The following is a 20,347-nucleotide window of genomic DNA, read 5'->3' as shown; positions in this document are numbered from 1 at the left end:
AAAGTACTCCAGGATGGAAATGCAGATCTTACCAAGGCACAGAAATATGGAACTGAGAGCATGGTTTTCAAATACAGGCAAGGATGCAGTTCCATGCTGCAACTAAAAAGTTTTCTGCTTTGGAAAGGGACGTCTCATTCCTTCACCCTCCTCCCCTACTCTTTCCTCCTGGTCCCGCTCTCCTTCCTTCCTTCACTGCTCCTCCAGCCCCCGACTTCTGGCTGTGCAGTCTTTTCTTCTCACTACTTTGTACCATCATTGTCAGGCATTGTATTGCAAAGTAAACTGATGCAACTCCAAACTCCACAGAAAACATTACTGTAAAAAATTAAGTTTTCAGCTTGTCTAGTGAGTTAAGTCACTGTGCTGTCTATCCTGTGAGCATCAGGGCGAGCTTTTAAGAGAGGAGAGCGCATAGACAGGAGGAAGGGAGGAGGTCGGGGAGATGGTGAAGGGAATGGTTTTCCTTGTTTCTGTGGCAGCAGGCTCTTAGCTTGTCTCAAATCATCTTGTTACATCATACCCTGAAAGACAGGCAAGGAATAAAAAGCACTGCCTCCAGAGATGCACGAGAAAACCCATGTAGTAGGAGGTACTAATACACCTTTGGTTTTATTGGACTTTCCAGACTTTGATTTCACATTCTTTTATCAGGAGCTGAGCTTGATTCTCTAGTGCCTTGCACTCAGTGAACTGTGCAGCAAGGATGTAAAATGCTGTGACTTCAAAAAGTAGAAGACAGTGGAGGGCCAAGAACTTGTGTTTTTTATACGATCTCTGTGATCTTCTTGAGTCATTTTCCCAGTTTGTATGCAGTGGCCAAGACAGAGGGGATATAACGTCAACTAATGAAAGAAGAAAAAAGGGTTTCAGTCTTGTTCTTGGTAGAATGGGTGATTCTCAGAAGACCCATGGATGACCCTTCCCAGCCTATGGGGAGCTGCTAGCATTTCTCTTTACAGTGATTCCAAATGAGGAATTAAGAATGCTGGTGAGTGTCATGCGTAGCACTGTACAATTTGCTTTCTGCTACATTTCAGCTCTTTTCTGAAATAAGGACGCTATCCAGTACAAGCCTACCACTGATAATACAGCACAATTCCTACAGCATCTCCAAATCGTGGGAATGAACCTGGACACCCCTTCAGCAGATGGTGAATCAGTACAATGATATTCTCTGCCTCAAAGACACAACATCTTAATTTATTGCTTTAGTTAAGTTTATTTTGTTTTTCTTCATAACTAATTTTAGGCAAATTGGCATGTTTCATTATCAGGCATACCAGTTCTGTTAACTCAGCAGCAGTGTGTACAGTGTGTGCCATTGCAGTATGCTAAGTTATTTTAGCAGAATTTGAATCCAAGCATTTTACAAGCACAGTAAATACAAACCCCATTTTCATGCATGGTCTTAGAACAGCGCTGCTCTCTTCTGTGCTAGAACATATTTCTTCCATTTTTGATCGCTATTGCACTCTAAATAGTAAGTAAGTGTGGTGCTTTTTCCCACATTGTCTGAAAAAAAAACCCCAAAATGAAACTCAGTTCCAGTCTCTTGTTGGGTTTAGGTTGAGTGTTATATCTTACAGCCTAGTTAAGCAATGAGCACAGGAATTTCCTTTTTTGGTGATTGTTCTAGGCTTTGTTGCAGGATATACCAGGGAGGAGGGGAAGAGAAAAGGAGCCTGTTGGGGGTGAAGGGGACTTAAGCAAGCTTTATGTCTCCATCTGCTGTGGTTAATCCCCATCTCCCTATCTCCTGCTGTGGCTTTGGGAATTAATGAATTTGCAGTGCAGTGCTGTGCTGTCCTTTCTTTCTGACTCCTCAGACTAAAATATCAGCTGCAGCCTATTGGTGTGCCTACTAATGTAGGAAAGAAGTTTAATGCTTCCGTCATGTAAAAATTGGGGCACACCAGTCTTCAATGCACACGGCAGTTGAACTGTTTCTTGCTATACAGCCTATTACCAGATTCAAACAGATTCAAATCTCAGCACAGAGCCTGTATGGGTATTTAGCAATGAAACGGTTATCTCACTACTGGTTAATAAATTGACATGGCCCAAAATCCAGGCACATTTTGATAGAATCAGCCAGCACTCTTTCCTGTGCTTATAGTCTTAATATTGTTTCTGGAAGCAACCCCCCTACCTGATTTTTAAGCCAGACATTAATGCTGGGTCTTTACTTGGTCACATGCCTGTGGTGACTGTCTATTCTAATTTGTAAATGAACATGTCTCAAAAAATGTGTCTGCATGGCATGAAGAAGTAATCCCTGTCCAGCCATCAGCAACCTGGGTAGCTGCAAACATGTCATATTGCCCGAATAAACTGCAGGATTTGCAGCACTGCAGTTTTGCCAGCAGTGTTAAGTCATGCCTTTGTCTTCAGAAGGAAATAGTAACAGACAGGAACCACGATAGGCAGGCACTAATAAAAGGAGCTGGAACAAATTCCCAGTTTGGGTATGACCCGATGAAACTAGGTTTTCCTTTCTGCATTTTTGCCTAAGAGAGAACAGCTGAGCAAAGGATTATTTGTACCTTCATCACGGAAGAGCCTGTCCTAACCCTGTGCAAGTTCACCAGTATAAAACATGTTCTCTATGTTACTGCCAATGTCAGTAAGCCTGGGAGTGATTCGCTTCAGGCATTCAAATCATGGATAATTCACTACATCCTCCTAGCAGATGCTCAGAACAAGGCATCTACTTTCCCAGGGCTCCTGAACAGTTCACGGGAGAATCTTGCTCTGGTTCCACAAGAGCAACTCCCTTGGTCACTGGGAGCAGTGTGAGCGGATTCAAAGGTGCAGTTGTAAGACCTAGAGGAAAGCTGGATGCATCTGGCTCATAAAGACCGGGCTAATTCTTCCCTTTTTCTGCAGCTTTCTGTCTTGTTCTTTAGGTCTACTGGAGACATGTTTATTGGGGTGATAATGAACTGCCAAAGAAGCAAGACAGCTGAGTAACCTAAATAGAGTTTCTCACACTCTAAAAAAGCTAAGTAGCAAAATGGGTTGAATTCTGGAAGCTTGGAAGTTGAATGATAATCATCATATTGAACAGCTGGTGAAAAAAAAGAGCTGGCACCCAGGCAGTAAACCTGGCCCAAATATTACACATGGTAGAAGTAAACAGGTCGTTTTATGAGAGTGAAGATATAGTTGCAGCCTTCCGGTCTGTTTTTTTACAAAACCAAAAACTATCTATATTTAACTTTATAAATTTCTCTGCCGCCTTCAGGACTTAAGCGTTGGTATCAGAGCAGGATGTGCAGGTGGGGAGATTTCCACAGTCTGCTGTAATAAAACTGTGAACTGCATAATCTGGGTAAATCCCCTAAGAAAAAATCCAATCCCTAAAATAACATTTTTCAGAGAAGAAATAGAGCAGTTTGCAGGAGGTAGCAAGGGAAGAACAAAGGTGTTTAAAAGAAAAAAAAGGAGCGCACTGAGGCCACAGTTGATAAGCACAACTTCATCTGTAGCCTCAACTTGCCCAGCACAGAGGAATATTTAGTGCACACAGCAGCTCAAACTTAAATCAGAAAAATTGAAAATATTTCCGTTTTTCCTGCATATGGATGGAAAAGTGTCAAAGGATACACGGTAGCAGGCTTTATAGAGGCACCCAAGCAGAGAAGATGTAGGATACCTAAAAAATTCATCAGGCTTTGTCTCCTCGTCTAAAGGGATAGACTTACAGTGGGTTTAAGATACTTAGGACAGGTCTATTTAATTCCTTTCTATTAAGTATACAGAATTTCTGTACCATGCACTATATAGTGGTGCCAAAAGCCTTGAAGAAAAGGAGTGTGCTCATACGTTTAGTGTATCACTGCACCGTCATACAAGATCAGGTTCCAGAAGTGAGATACTTGTGTTAGCGGGTATTCTATCATCTGACCCAAGAAGCCCTTTCAGGAAGGCTGTGCAGTTTGTATAGAGAGCTCTACAGACTTGTCCTCACATCTTCCAGCTCTGGAGCCAACTTGGTCTTAGACAAGTGGGGTATTTCTACCTAACTATATCTCTTTCTATATATATCTGTATCTATAGCTATCTCCTACTCTACTGTAGAAGGGTCCTGAAGCCCTTAAATGACTGAGGCTTTGTTTAAAAGGGTTATAACATGTTAGTCACCCAGGTGGATGATGACATATGATTTATGTCTACAGTTAATGTCTTGAAAGCAGCAAAGAATTTTATTTAAAAATTGGACAAGACATCGTGATCTTTGAAATTAAATAAAATTAAAATATACATAAGCAAGTTACTCTCTCATAAATGTAATTATGTAATTAAATATAAATACAATTCTTAGACCATATGTTTTTGTATATACATGTCAACGTGTATATATATTCATTAGACTTAGAGAGCACTCATATTCTGGTTTTGACTTGCTACGCTCAAATATTTGGGTGTTTGCCACACATGGGGTTTGGGATTAAAGTGAAAAAGGAACATGAAGGGGTAGATCTGTGGCAAGAGCAGATACAAAAATACGTCAGTCCCTACCTTCCTCCCCAGTTCAACAGTGAAGAGTTATCAGTTGATAAAGATACTGCAAAACAGAAATAGTTAGCAGCTGTCACTGAAATCAGCTCCTGTGTCTATGTCAGTGACACCCGAATCTGGCTCTGTTGACTTCTTTCCTTCCTTACAGTCATTCTTTTTCTTTTTCCCTGTCTAATATCTGGCCTATCATCAGCTTGCACTCGCCATGGAAAGCTCAGAATGGCTGATCTCGTCTGCTAAAGCGTGCTAGTTCTGATGTAACTACCAGATTCTCTATTACTCCAGGCCAAAATCTGTGATTATTTTCTTACAACTGTGTGTGTCTGTCTTTCTACGTGTTGTATCAAATCTGTACCTTCTCTTCCACAGCAGCTCAGTCTCTCCAGTTTTCCCACGTGCAGAGCCAAATCTCATTTTCTCCTTGTTTCTCTCTTGCCTTGACCCTCGCCACATCTTCCCGTCAGACCTCCTACAACGCATTGCATCATGCCATGTTTACACCAAATGAAGTGCAGTTGCCAAGCCCGCTATCTGAACATTTGATCAAATCGCTCCCCTCTTCATGTCCCTCCACTAACTCATCTCTTATCTCATGAAGAAATCAAGCTGCCAGTCACTACATTCAAAGAATTTCTTAGCTCTCCCTGCACTTACCACCCTTGCGGAATCTCGTCTCCCCCCACATCCTCTCATCTCCAGCAGCATTGCTCCCCTCAGAGGTCTACGTGTTGGCATCTCATCTCTTTGCTGTCCTGTACGCCTTGCTTTTTCTGCAGAGCTGCAATGTCACACCCTTGCATTTCTATTTATATTCAATTTTCTGAGAAGACAACATGTACATCTCCGCCAACAGACTGCAACCCCCCCTTGGCCCAAGCTACAAAGACTTTTCAGAAAGTCCTTAACACACTACAGATAGTGCAAAGAAGAGTCTAGAAAGAATCACATAGTTCTAAATAAGTGTTCCTAGCTAAAAATGCAATGACATTACAAACTGTGGTTATGAATTCATCTGTACTGACACAAATCAAATGAAATGCTATTAAGATCAACAGCCTTTTTTGGGGGATTCACTGTTGCTAGCAGAATGAAGTCCATATACAGTTTGTCAGGGCACTCTACTGCCTATGTTTTGGTTTATTACTTACAAGAAAGGATCTCGGAGCATAGTTTAAACCAGCAAATTCTCAAGCATGAGGAAAGTTATATGCACACAAAAGTGGTCTTAGATTTTAGAGGTGCAAGCACCTAAACAAGGTCTGGAAGTATCCAAATAGCTGCTGTTTACACAGAGTATGATTTTAGAAAACTCACAGCAGACACTGAATTTTTTATATATATGCATTACATGCGACAAACTGTTTTGTAGAAGAATTGGGAAATTTGGGCCAAGTATTGATCCTAGTCTACAAATAGATATGAAATCCCCCTTGGCAGCAGTGACGATTTTTCAGGAGATCACAAGCTTGTGTCATCTTTCTTGTTCAACCACACGAGTTCCTTGGAACTCAGTCACTCTGCCAAGAAACGAAACATAGCTTCGCTAGACTTATGCGTAACAAATGTTTCAATATATGCTGCATCTCATCTTCAGCAGGACAGCGCATAGAGATAGATAGATATATATAGGGATCAACTGCACAACAGCTTCTGTTTGTCCTTGTTTCTGTTCCATGATACTGCATTGCTTTTTGCAACTTCTCTTACAGATCTGTACGTCAAGTGATATCTTTAAATTGTATTTTTATGGCAAATGCAGGTTCTCAATTAGCATTGAACAAAATTGGTAAGGAACGTTTGATGATCCCTGGAACGTGCTGCCTAAACAATATAACAACACAGCAAGGAAGGGATATGCCACCTCTTTTTTTGGGAGGGATAACCATTACATTCTATTGAGAAATATGGTTCCCAAGTCTGTCTAAGAACTGCCCTATAAAATCCAAGTCTTCATTTAAACAGTTTGCAATTCTGACATTTGTTCAGGTTTTTTTTCCTCATGAACTGAATTTAAAATAACAAAGTATCTTCTTTGGAGCTTGCATACAGCTCTAAAAATACATCAGCAATAGGGAGCTATCTCCTTATACCCTAATGCCACGTTAAACTAAAGGCAAAAGTCAGCACTGGTAAATGATTTACACTATATCAGAAATACCCAATGAATGAAAGTACTTGTCTTGCAGTTTCCCCATATTCCACTAGACTCCATCTCTCCAATCCTCAATAGCATCAGCAATACAATTATACATCACTAATAAAAAAATAAAATATTAAAAAAGGAAGAGCAGAGAAAAATGAATTACATTTGTTTTAAAATATAAGTGGTGGTGTACTGAGTGCATTAGGTACATATTAATTTTTTTATAATTCTATATTTAGCCTGGTGCAGACTGCCCCGAATGGTGCCCTGAAGTCCTGAGGAAAGCAGTTGCGCTTGGTTTGATGTTTGTGCTCGCTTCACTGCTGATTACACTGGTCTTGATTGCATCCGCAGCAAGCATGTCGTGCCTGTGCCTCCTGGAACATCCAGCCACAGACTAATTAGACTGCACCTGAAGCAATCAGTAATCAGTAAATAGTAACCAATGATAATTTATTAGTTATAAGTTATTATAACTTATTTGTTTTCAGTTCAACTATCTAACAACTACAAATATTTATCATTCCTTATAGAAGTATATCCTGGATATCATTTTCTTTGCTTACATAGTAGGAACTTCCATGTTATGTGGGAAACGTCCTCAAAATAACTTGTATGAAATCTCTGAGACATGCAGTCAACTGTTAAATACTCCTAAATGGGAAGGCACCATTCCTTCAAAAAAGAAATATGGATGCATGACCTACTTCTAAGAGGACAGGAGAGACACACATCCTATACATCCAGATTCAGTGTGTGCATTTATAACTGTATTTACTAAATGGGCGAATAGGAGACAGATGCTTAATCATGCCACACCCCTTTTTAATTAATCCTTAATCATTGACTCACATCTACTGAATGTCCATCAAGTGTTATTTTTTCCATAACATTTACCTTAGCGTATATTTCAACATGTGCTGTTCGTTTTGTGACTTCAGAGAGGATGTGGTTATGGTTTGACAGAAAGGAAGCTTTGCTGTAGATGGGAAGATAAAGCTCAAAGCACCTACGCTGCCTTTTGAACACCTTTTTTTTTTTTTTTTAAATTAACTGTCTTCCTTCTTGTGTCTCTTTCTTGGACGGGCACTCAGCACGTAGGGCGGGCATCCCATGTCCTGGGAGAGGACCATTTTTGGCTCAGCCATGAATAACTGCGTGCTCCTGGAGGAACTGCTGATCAAAAAATCCCAGCAGAAGAGAAGGACTTCACCCTCCAACTTTAAAGTGCGCTTCTTTGTCTTAACCAAATCCAAGTTGGCTTACTATGAAGATCGCCATGGGGTATGTATGTCAGCCATTTTCTCTCTCAGAGTAATGGAGGGAAGGATGAAATTTGTTAAAGGAAGGGAGGGATGCTAATGGAGGGAAGGATGATCTTTGTTAAATTTTATTAGCATTTCTGGTCCTTACTACAGCACCATTCACTGAAAATGGTGGAATGGTCAAACGGGTCATTTAGAGCGTCTGGTCAGTGGGCATTTGGTGTGCATGGAGGAATAAGACTACCTTGCTATTTTGTAGAAAGGATCTAGTTTTGTTGTAGGAATTTAGCACGGGCTGTTATAACCGGTGTGTGTAACAGCTGTGTGAGTGTGTGCCTGGCAGTTCACATGAGTACAGGGGTGACCTGCAGTGGCGTATTGCAAAGATCACAAGTGTACCCTCATTACATCTGCAAAAAAAGTCATCCACAGATCTTCACTCTCTCATTCTTTTCTTCAGGGCAGCAGACTGATGGCTGGTAGGAGACCAGTCTTGCATTTTAAAATAAATTCAGCTGCCATGTGTAACATGTCTAGTCTTCGGAGTTAGCTTCAGAAGGGATGCGATGATGAGATCCATGCTCAGACTAGGCATTGTTTCCCCAAGCTTGCATTTCCCTGATTTGCTAAATATGAAGAAAATTAGAAGTCAATCTGCGCACCCCATTGTGCTAAGTGTTCTAATGAAGTGAGAATTATTTCCTTCTTCTATTTAGCTGGATGTTTGCTGAGCCTCATTAGGGTTGTAAATAATATTGCTTGTTTTCCAACAGTCATTGAACATGCTGTTAATCCATTATGTTTAGGCACTGTTACTGTACGCAGAGCAGAATTGGGGATCGTGCTGCCTTGCTGTCCAGCACTGGCAACTTCAGACCATCTGATCTTGCTCAGTTGCAGGAAATTAAGTTAAAACTGAACCCAACGTGAAAAGCGAAGTATGATGTGCCCTTCTATTTTATCATAACCTAGTTGAGGTTGGATACCAGCTTTAAGGGTTAACAGTCATTTTTACTTGCAAGTTATGTCTCTCAAATATGCCCAACAAAATGTTTTTCTTGCTTTTATTTTATAGTCCATGTTTTTCGTACCTCCATATTTAAATAGGATAATATCTATTGCTGCGGACTGTGTCTATATTTGGTTTGAGACTCTCCTTGTCTGCTCTCCAAACTGTCTTTCAAATACTGTTATTTTAAGATTTTTAATTCCCTTATAACTATTCCACTTAATTATTCTCAGTTAAATTTTCAAAAGCATCTAAGTGATTCTGTTCTAGGTATTTAGAGAAATCTTCACAACCAGTTTTCTTTGGTGCTTTCTGAGTCTTGGTGGACTTGAGATGAATTCAACATACACTTTGCCTAGATCCTTTTGCGGAATTGCAGTAGGTGTCTGTCGGCATCTTTAGACACTGAAATAGTTTGGAAAATCTGACTCGGTGACTTTCAGTGGGGCATAGATTTCATACGCTATGTGAGTGTCTCTGGAAATTTTCTCCCCTAGTCTTCCTAAAGGTCAATTAGGTGAGATGAGGGTTTGGTATATTATCTACTTTATGTTACATATTATGTATTTTAAACATGCACATACTATGTATGTGTAGACATGTATATGTAAACACACATGTAACTTTAGGCCCTTATACACATTTGAGGGACAGTGGGTATATCTGTAATTACAGGGCTGATTTTCCATGAAACGCTGATTTTTTTCTGACACAAACTGTCAAAATCAGGTTGTTACATGAATAGAACTTCATACAAAATTGGGATAAAAGAATTTGTCCTGTGAAATACTCCCAAAACCGATCCTCAGCCTCCTCAGTAATCTTCCCCAAAATTAGACCATCCTGGTGAGACCTCCATGTGGTCAGGTCATTGCTGTTCTGGAGAGGAAAGCTTAGGGCAGCTCATGCAAGTACCCTTTTGTTTTGTGCTGAGAATGGAGTGAAACCCCAGCAATTGAGTTCACAGCTAGTGAAGGGAAAATTATGGTACCTGCCCGGCACATGGGCTATGCCCATCCCCGTGAGTGAACCAGGACCGAGGAGCGTGTGCAGGCGTTGACATCGATTCTCTAGCACAGGCCCTGGCACAGGTTTGGCTCTGCTCCGCGGGGACTCTCTCAGATGATTTGTGGGGCTGGCAGGGGTTAGCACAGGCTGTCACCACTGCCAGGAGGCAGTTTGCATATGGTCCCCCTGCTCTGGAGGTTTAAGGCAGAGTGGTAGGGACATCGCTGTTCTCTGCCAGCTGGCTGCAGCGATGGGGAGTATCCTCAGGCATGCATACTGTACCATATAGATGGGGCCAGCAACTGTGTGGGCTTTTAAAGTATGTATTTTTCAAGGGGAATCTCTGTGTGGATGTTTGCTATGAGAGTTTTCAATGAGTTTCTTTAAGAACCCCTCACCAACCTGTCCAGTGGCTTATGTACTCAGAGTTCAGTACTGTACAGTACCCACCTCTCTGGTCCCCGGTCAGTCAGTAACAACAGCCTGTGCATAAAGTCAGGTAAAACAACTAGCGAACCGCTTAACAGTTTGAGAAGTCCCACTGATTTCAGCTGAGTGGCTTAAACTAAAGCATATGCATTAAGCCCAGGTTTACGTGTTTTGCCTGTATTTAACTGAGTTGAGCACCCGGTCCCTTTCTCTGCATTTTGACACTGTGGGTATAAAAAGATGTTTAAGCATTTATTGTAGCAGTCCAAAGCAAGGAAATAAACAGGTCGAAGGCGTACAGGGATAGTTCTGTAAATGATACCAAAAGCTGTCCAGACAACCAACGTCATAAAGGCAAATTTTTGCAATAACTGTAATAGCATTTTCATTGTAACGGCCATAGCTGGACGGAAAGCACTGTTCTCCTCAGGGGCCAAGCACACAATCGCCGTTAATGTTAATGAAAGAGATTTACATATCTCATTAGGAGAATGAGCCCCCAATAACTGACAACAATAAGAAGCTGTGTTTTCTGGAATTCATTACACAGTGCACAATGCAGGGCTGTCTTAACATAAAGCAAAGCCCTGATAACAGGCACATGTATTCAGCCCATCTCTACTAAAATACATCAGAAGTGCCTTTATTATAACAGGAAAATCAATTCCATGGGCAAAAATTCTTCGTTTCCAGGGTCTGATTTTATAGCTACTGTGCATGTGAGTAAACGAGCATGTGGGAGTAATCATTTTAACCATTTCAATGAGTTTGATCCTCACCAGAATAACCAACAGTGAAGACACTATTTGATAGCCTCAGGGTGCCAATACACTTGCAGTACTGCAGAAGAAGCAGACAAGTGAATCCCTTTGGAGAGGTGTCTAGGACAGAGTTTCAAATGTCCTTACTTAGCAAAAACACTTAAACTGGTGAGTTAACTATATCCCGTTCACCTAACAGCTTATGGTCTTTGGTAAATCCTTCAGGTTAGCAGACAGGAGAGTGAAGAGAGATAGTTTAGTATTTCAGACACTAAGTAGAGGTTCTTGCATAGTCTTTGGCATGTTACATTCCTACCTGGATGGGGACAGCCAGAAACGAGCATCTCTCCCTGTATTTCAAGCTGGCTGTAGCCTAAAAGTGGCACAGATGTCTGAGGCTGATGCCACACTTAGTGAATAGGCCACTGTCTTCTGGGCTGGTACCAGGCTAATGTGGTACCATTACCATTACATGATCTCTGCATCAGGGCTGCTCGTCTTGGAATGGCTTAGACCTGCAGAGAGTGCTTGGGTCTGTCTGCATCAACTATGGAGAAGTGCTCTATGTCCCTACGCCACAGTTTTCCCTCTTCAAGAATAGGCATTTTGCCCTACACAGGCATTCTGAGAAGTATTGCAGGGCTGGGAAAGTTGCACCTAACACCTGGGAAGTTCAGGCACATAAATATTTTTAAATTTTATATCTTCATGCACTCATGGGCTAGTCCAGCTCTTAAAGGCAGCAATGAAAGGAGCACACAGAAAAGGACTGAGTTCCCTTTTCATTTACATCAGCACTATTCTTCCTACACTGGTCAGATGCTCAGGAGGTCACATAGCATGAGTCAGCCTTGTCCTGGGCTCTTTCGTTGAGTTCTTTGATATTCAGATATAAAGATGGCACTTTGGTGTGTCTTGAAATTTGCTTTCAGTCTCCTCTTCCAGGAGAACAAAGGAATAAACTTGGCTGAAAAGCCTTTTATCAGCATCCAAAAAATGCTTCAGCTGCTTCTGTTGCATTATCCACATGTGTTACTTGCAGCAGTCCAGCTACCCGCGGTAACAACAGCAGCCCTTTGTTCCTCGGTCCAGCAGTCCCTTTGACCTTGATTATTCTACACAGAATCCGACTTGTCCATCCTGCCCTGGAAAGACTTGGTTTTTTCCCCAAGACTCTAATGTAAATAGACTAAGACTTTGCTTCTGAAGATAGCCGTTTTGGTGTTCCTGTTAATTAGAGTGACCGTTCGTACCATTTCTCATTGCTTTGTGTATTCTGAATACCTTAACATTCATGAACCTATAATCCTCATCTAAAGTGAATTTAATTATGGTTTGAAAGACTGCCTTCCAAATAAATACATATCTGATTAGATATGTCATTCTTCATAACTTGTCATGTATTTATTAACAAGTCTTGTTTGCTTGCCAGAATTTGCAATACCATCTGTCTTCTGATGCATATCTCCAACCAATTTATTAATAATATACATATCACCCACAAAGAAGTCAGGTTTGGCATCTGTCTACACTCGTTTCAATGAATTTTTATGTAATAAAATCAGTACAACCTTAAATAAGATGGAGACAAGGTACAAACCTGTGCCTAATGTTAAATGAATCCTTTAGTACACCTCTGTAAATTTAAAATGGATTTTTTAATAATCCGAATTGTATTATTGGAGTTGAGGGAGGATTAAGTTCATATTGTTTGCCACAAAGAGCCTCATTTCTATTGTGAAATCACAGAATTATGGTAATACTGGTTGGAGGGCACTTCTTAAATTCATTTAGTCGGACTTCGTGCATGGGGCCAACATTAGATAGTCGGAGCAGGACTATCGCCAACACTAGAACAAGTCGGCTGTAGCGTTGACTAGCCACTGCTTGAAAGCCAAGGACAGAGATTTCACATCTTTGGGCAACCTGTTCCGATGCATCTTATCAAATGTTTTTCTGGATATTTACAAAGTTCCCATCTATTGCAGTTCTCGTTCACAACTTCTGTGGCATGATTCAGCGTGGTGAAATTGTCTAGACAAGATTGCTTCAAGCAAAATGCGGGTTGTTCTGTGTCTGGTGTCTATGGCCTTTCTAACTCTACAAATGTGTGGTAGAGTCTGGTAATAAAAAGAGCTCCTTTTGGCTGGAATAACTAATTTTATCTTCCAGAATTTGATTATAATAATTTTCTTTTTGCACTTTCTGTGCATACCCAGTTCTGCTCCTACTAGATCTTTGCCTAGGTATTTATTGTTCTTTAATCTTTCAAGAATTTTTTAAAATTACTTCTCAGCAATGTCTTCCCAGAAAATGTCAGATAATTCCATTTTCTTTAAATTACAAAGCTCAAATCTTTCTTCTGTCGGAGAACAAGAAGGATGTGGCAAGATCTTCGAGCCATGTTTTCTTTTATATCTTTAAGGAGGAAGGAATTCCTCCTAATATGAATATACTACAATAAATATGAGATTTCCTAATAGTTACCTTTTATTAGACTTTTCTACTATGGCCATTTTTGCTTCCAGTGCCTGCCTTTGCTTTATATTGCAATCAACATTGTAACTGATATTGTTGCAATGCCTGCCTGTTGCTTTATACTCTTTCATTCTTTCTGACCGATTTTTTTTTTGTTCATAAAGCTTATACTTTTTTTAATGAAAAAGTGATGTCATTTAGTTGATTTAATTTAGCTTCCCTTTTTTCATTGAATCCTTCATTCACTGCAATCCACTCCTCCCAGTCTTTGCTAAAGTCAAGAATAGTTTTGAAGAAACTTATACAGTATTCAGTAGTTGCTACATATGCTTTTATGTAACATAAAAGACTTATTTCCATCATATTAGAAAGCTCGTTTGAAAGCCAGGAATCTTCCTTTTTTTTCTTGTTTCTTGATGGTGACATTGATTTTCTTGTCCAACCACGTGCGCTGATAGCAGGGATGTGCACCCTGATAATCCTCTCAGGTGGGACCTGAGACAATGTAAACATTGGAAGTGGCTTCATCCAATCTTAAAATAGGAGTTCAGTGAAAATACTGGGCTATTGCAGATGTGTGAGGCCCTGTGATGGGCCAACAGAAAAATGCTCTTATGGCCAAGTGTGCTTTTCCACTGGATCTCTTTACTTGAACGTTAAATACACACAGCTCATGAAAATGTACACTTTGTACCATAGAAACCTTGCAGAAAGGTTATGGTTTCAGTTTTCCCCTGCATGTCTTCTGTTTTCAGCTCATGTAATTCTGAAAATTAGACACCTTAGTGAGCCTGGAGGAGTGAACAGTGAACCAGCCAACTCTTGACTAAGTGTGCAATGTCTGAGGTCCGGGTCTTCAGCGTAGCTCTATTGACTCCTCTGGCCTTTTAAAAAAAAGTTAGATTTCTCTGGTTTTAAATTATTTTGGTGGAAATGCAACATTGGATCTGGCCTATAGGACTTTATAAGGATAGTAGGAGTAGTTCTGCTGTAGCAGATATTCCCCAGGTAAACTGAGAATTTAACTGAGTAAATTGATAACAAACTGAGATTGTTTGCATGGAACAGGCTTTGGCTACAAACAGTACTGGCCTCAGTAAACAAGATTTGATACTGAAATTAGTCATTGGGAGTGACACTGCATGGTGAGCAAACTGACGGCATGCAAACAGTGTGCATGGACAGCAGGCAGCACAATTATTAAGCAGCACCGTAACGTCTCGCAGGCAGATGAAATACTTACTTTCTGATGTACGAACCTGCTGTGATTCAGCATCTATTCCCATGTCCTGTGCTCCAGGTGAGGGCGCGATCAAGGAGATCTTTGCAGGTCCCTGGAAACATGGCAAAAAGTGGCTGCAACTGCTTTAGTCAGGTATGGCAGTGACTGAAGACTGCAGTGGAGTGCCCATGCCTGAGTTACAGCAGTGAAGCAGACAGCCCTTCAGCTGCCTCCCCAGCCTCCTAAGTGTGCTTCTCCATCTCTACTGCTTAGACAAATGGAGGCATCTTAAGCACCGATTGCAGCTGATTTTGTCATTTAACAATTCAATGCACTCTGCATCCAGGGTATGCCCACCTCTAAAACACTTTCATGTCCTTTAGATGTGAAAACAGCTGTAAAACAATTTTTTTTTTTTTTAATTCAAGTAGGAGGACAAAATAATCATGATAGACATGTGAACCAAGCAGCTACATTTAGGGATTTAAATACCAAATATAACGGGGTATATTGGAGGTATTAAAGCATAACGCAACAGTCAGAGCTCTACTGAAAATCTCAGTATTATCAATTATCACCTCTTTCCAATTTTCCTTTGGAGCACTTAGTATTGGGAGGAAATGCAAAATCCCTTACAACTTTCTTTTAAAATTCAAATTGCTCAATTTAGGTTTCAAAATTCATTTTAAAATTGTTTAAATTGTTTTATTTCCCATAAAACCTCAAACTATCACTGTTCCTAATAGAGAGAGAACTCCCAACACACTGAACGACGCTAGGGTTCAGGCAAAATTTCTATCAATCCAGCAATCAACAGTTCTTAATATCCTAACTATTAATGATAAAAACAGCACATACCACAATGTGTAGATAAGGGATATGATAAGGGATAGAAAATAATTGTATCAACACAGTATTCAAGGAGGTTCAAGTTCATGCTCGAATCTTTTGGTCAGTGGAAAAATACTGTATCGGGAGAATTACCATTAAAAATAAGTCCATCTTGTTCCAGTGGTATCTCATAAGTTCCTAGTTATTATTTTCTGTGTTCTTCTTAATTGCTATCTCAGCACCAACACATGACTATGAGAGACCCATAGTCTAAGTAGCAAATAAACTGGAGACTCTGCAAGCTGAAGCAAAGGCCTGAAGAAAATCATACCTGAAAGGCAGCAACATGTCACTAATTTAAAAAGATCAAGTTCACCAAGCCAATTGAGCTCTCTGCCATTGGAAGAGATGCATTGGAAGATGTGCATACCTTGCACAACGGTTCTGCTTCACATGGATATTAATCTGTCTGCAAAGAGACAGACAGGTCTGTTGGAGTGGTCTGTTCGTTGACCCATTTATTTCCTACCAGTGGTTAGACCTGTAATGGTGCCTCTTGCCTTGAAGCCATGTACTCATATCGTCCATAAAATGACATTTTAATAGCTCAAGTAGAGCTTTAACACTGTATGGCTATGATAAATATTTTCTTACAGAGTTGTGTGGAGAGAAATCAGAGCAAGCAATAGGTATATGTTTCTATATTATTCCTAGAGCTTAATTTAAGCACATGAGAGTATAAAAGTGTGATCGTAGATCACACCAGAGGTCCATGAGCCAAGTGGCCTGTCTCCAGGAGCGGTCAGTACCTGCCATTTAGAGTAAAACTACAAAAATAGCCTCAAATGTTTTCCTGGAAGCTGATAGGGAATATCTTGAAGGATCTGACCATACAAACTTAGACCTTATTTAGCCTTTTTAAGCTCAGAGACAGCTCTGTGAGAGAAAGACTCTTCAACTTTAAATAATTTTTTCAATCATTTTGAAATCAGCCTGAATTATTCTGAAGACAGACATTTTTATGGTGGGATTTGTTGGGTTTTTCCCATTTTATGTCAGCCTGAGCTCATTGCTCTCAGGTGCTAGCCGAGAATGTGTGCTGAGCCAGGAGTAGCCCATGCCGCTTCCCAGCTGTGATCCTGTCCCTTTGCTCTTCATAGCTCGGGGAATATATAAAATTGGTTACTGTGCTCTTAATAGTAACATCATAAAATTGTCGCTTTGTTACTTAAGACATCCACCCCTGTGGGCATTCAGCCACAGCTATGGGCTCTGGGAACACAAGAGCCCTCTCTGTTTTTACTTCACTCTTAGCCCTAATCAGCTGAGTGGAAAGGATTTCTGCTTCTTTTTCTGTCCTGTTGCTGCCTGTGTATCAACAGTGCAGGTGTTTCTGTTCTTAAAAGCAATGGGGTTGCATAGGCATGGTTGACGGTACAACTCAGACTCCATAGTCTTCATGACAGGTGATTAACATACATGAAGGGGAAAAAAGTGTGAAGATCCCAGGCTGAATTTACAGCACTTAAGTTCAGTAAATCCACTTGTCTATATGGAAGTGCAGCCAAAGGACAGCAACACAGACGGAAGCTGAGCACTGTATTTCCAAATTTTAGAAAGGGAATTGATTTTCATGAAAAAATCCTACTAAAAAGGCACACGTGAAGTTCTGCCTGCATTCAAGCACTGCCCCAGGGCAGCTGCATTGCTTCTGCTCCCTGAAACTAGCTCATGCCCTCTCCTGAGCCCATTTTGACCTCTCCATCACACCATGGTGCACATGTAACACAGTTCAGAAACCAGTGGGATAAAGCTACAGGTGACAGTAGTATGATATAGTTAAGTTGTATTATTGTTACTGCTAATTGGTTGTTACTGCGTGCAGTTACCATGTCACTAGTAAGAGTTGTGGCTGGGGGCCTAGAGAGCATTCACCATGCAAGTATAAGCCCTCTGCAGAGGTACCTTAGTCCTCTTGAGGCCAGTGCCTGCAGTAGATGTTGAAGGCACTGCTCTCACCAGCACAGCAGTCTCTCATTGCCACTCTAAAAATACTTCAACGTGCATGCAAGCCTCTCTTCACACTTACATACACTTTATTCTAGTGGCGTGCAAAAGTCAAAGCTTTTGCTTTTTTTCTTTTTTTCCCCTGCCTGTTCCTGAAGGACTGTATATAGCATTGAAAAAAATAACGTGGTTTGGTTTCACCACCTCAAGCCCACAGACTAAAAAAGCCCAAAATCAGCTTCTGCCTCTGTCCAGGCTGCACACTGAGCCCAGCCAGAGCGGAGGGACAGGGAGCAGGTGACACAGGACAAGCAGGTCATGCCAAGGGCCAAGGCAAAGACTCCTCATCTACTTAATCACCAATTAAGAATGGTTCCTTCTAGTCAAGACAGTAAGTGAAAACAAGGAATGAAGTTTGGCTCAGATTCTTACAAAAAAACCCCTGACGCTACAGAGAAGGTCATTAAATGCTTTTATTGACGGAAATGTTTTTGCAGTTGAGCTTACAGAGGACTGGAATTTCCTACCTTGCTCCACCGTAGCTATCAATTAGCTTTCCCCTACCCTCCTACCAAGGGAAAATGTCCAGCTGCAACTGGGGAGCAGTGGGCAAACATGGGCTCATGGACGGACCTCATGGCTGCAGGAAGGACTTCATATCCAAGGGGGGACACAGCGAGGCTACAGAGGGGACCATACTCCTTTCTGCTGTGAGGTGCCTGGCTGGGCTGGGAGGAGCACCCGGCATTGCAAAGGAAAGGATGCGCAGGCAGTGGGGATGAGGTACAGGGAGATAGAGAGGTGAATGCAAACACCCAGTGACGGGGGCAAGGAAAGCCCAGCTGCAGCATGGAGAGCCCTTGGTAGTGAGCGCTGCCGAGGAGTTTGGGGCCACATGAATCTTAATTGCTTGGTTTTCCCCTCACCAGCACAAAAGAAACAAGATACAAGTTCTTATACAACTTTTGAACCAAGCCAGCTTTATGAAACATGGCATGCTGCCTTTCTGCCTGCCAGAAAATGCTGCCTGCTCTCTCCTCCCATGCTCCTTGAGATAAGGCTCTGCCCACCCCTGCGTTACCTCTCCCTAGTATTTGGCCTCCCTCCCTTCCCTCTGCTTCCAGCACTGGTGGCTACTTTTTTTGCCAGGGCCCTTTGGTAAATACAGTGTGGTTCAGCAAAACCTTTAAGCGTCTACCGAGGGACCTTCAGCCTAAATGCTTGGTGCAGCGCATTTGATGAATGGGCTTCACAAGTAGCAACAGCAAAGTGTTAGCCAGAAAGTAGAAAATTCCTCAGACTGCACAGCCCCGTATCTTACAAGATCTTAGACATTCGCAAAGCCTGAGGGTGCAGAGCTGCGGTCAGGAAGTCTGCTCATGGCGCAGATCTGTGTCACCTGCAGTGGCCGCTGCCGGCTCGCTGCCCTCTCGCCACGGGCACCACATCCCCCCTCCTTCCCCTGCCCCTGGCCATGAGCTGGTGAAAATTGATTCATTTTGTTGGGTGGCCAAGCTGCCATGGCGTGGGTGAGTAGCAGCGTTGGTGGTTGTGTAGTCTTAGCACGTGATAAATGCCAGGTGGCTCATTCCCCAAGCAAGCACGGCGAGATGCCTTCTTGTGTTGCAGGGCAGGGCTATGTCAATTGTACCATAGTCAATTGTCTTAGTATCTAAGGCAAATAGGGACCATTGTGGTCATCTAGTTTATGCAGTAGACACAAACTAAAGGATCAATCAGTGAAAGAGCTGCTGGAGCTGTGTGGCAAGAGGACATGAAATACCAAAGATGAAGACAGTAATGCGTTGGGCTTGTGATGCGCCTGGCTCTGTTCAGAGCTGTTAGCTCTCCTTCCTGGAATTGCCATATTGCAAATAACGGACCAAAAGAAACAAAACAGGATGGACTGATCTGCAGCGCACTGTACTTCTCCTTGTGGGACAGCAGCATGCCTTGGTTATCTTTCCACGCACATTACACAGTAAGACCACTGATGTTTTTTCTGACCAACCAGCTAAAACACCTACTTAATTATACTCCGGGCAGACTGAAAACAACAAATGGAGATCTGTCAGCATGTTTTGTCTCACTCTTTTAGGAACAAGTCTCTGAGGTTTTTTGGAGACCATTTTTAAGAGGTTTTTCCTCTCCACTCCCTTCCAAATGGCCCAGTTGCTTTTTTTGGATTAAAGTGCAGTCAAGCATCACAAAAGTAGGGATATGTTTAGTTTCCAGCCCAGTTTCTGGGTAATGCCTGGTTTGTGAGTGGTAATTCCAGTTGTTTGTGCTGCTACAGGACTGTAATTGCTTTCTATCAACAAAGTCCCATCTGCTGAGGATCTGCCAGGCAATGCACTGGCTGTGAGATGCACCCTAACGTTGCACTGCAACATGAGATTATGGGGAGCTTCTGTTGCTGAATTATGTGATTAAAAGGAGCACAGTAGGTGATGAGAACTGCAGGACGACTGCAAAAAGCTCCTTGAGAAGACTGGACTCTGTCTTTCAGCAGAGTCTGGAAAGGTATCAACAAAAACCAGTCTGCAGTGAAAGAGCAGAGCGTGTGATTGGCACAGCATCGCTTCCTAAAGCCTCAGAGGAGGAGTGCATGTGGTTAAGCCCTGGGACTTCAAAGGAATAAGATGAAGGAGGATTCAATGCTAGCAAAAT

General features: G+C 41.7%; 1 protein-coding gene across 2 annotated transcripts in view; it reads left to right on the top strand.

Annotated features, from left to right (window-relative positions):
• Window positions 1-7,780: 7,780 nt before the first annotated feature.
• The window catches only part of ITK (IL2 inducible T cell kinase), a 32,090-nt gene continuing 19,523 nt past the window's right edge, over window positions 7,781-20,347 (top strand). The window contains exon 1 of one of the 2 annotated variants that reach the window (XM_050905302.1): window positions 7,781-7,951. In XM_050905302.1, coding sequence (XP_050761259.1) covers window positions 7,781-7,951 — 171 coding nt within the window. The remainder of the gene's footprint in view (window positions 7,952-20,347) is intronic. The other variant, XM_050905303.1, reaches the window with a different exon arrangement.

The sequence above is a fragment of the Gymnogyps californianus genome, chromosome 14 (assembly GCF_018139145.2).
Source record: "Gymnogyps californianus isolate 813 chromosome 14, ASM1813914v2, whole genome shotgun sequence".
NCBI lineage: Eukaryota > Metazoa > Chordata > Aves > Accipitriformes > Cathartidae > Gymnogyps > Gymnogyps californianus.
This window is presented reverse-complemented; position numbering and strand designations above follow the sequence as displayed.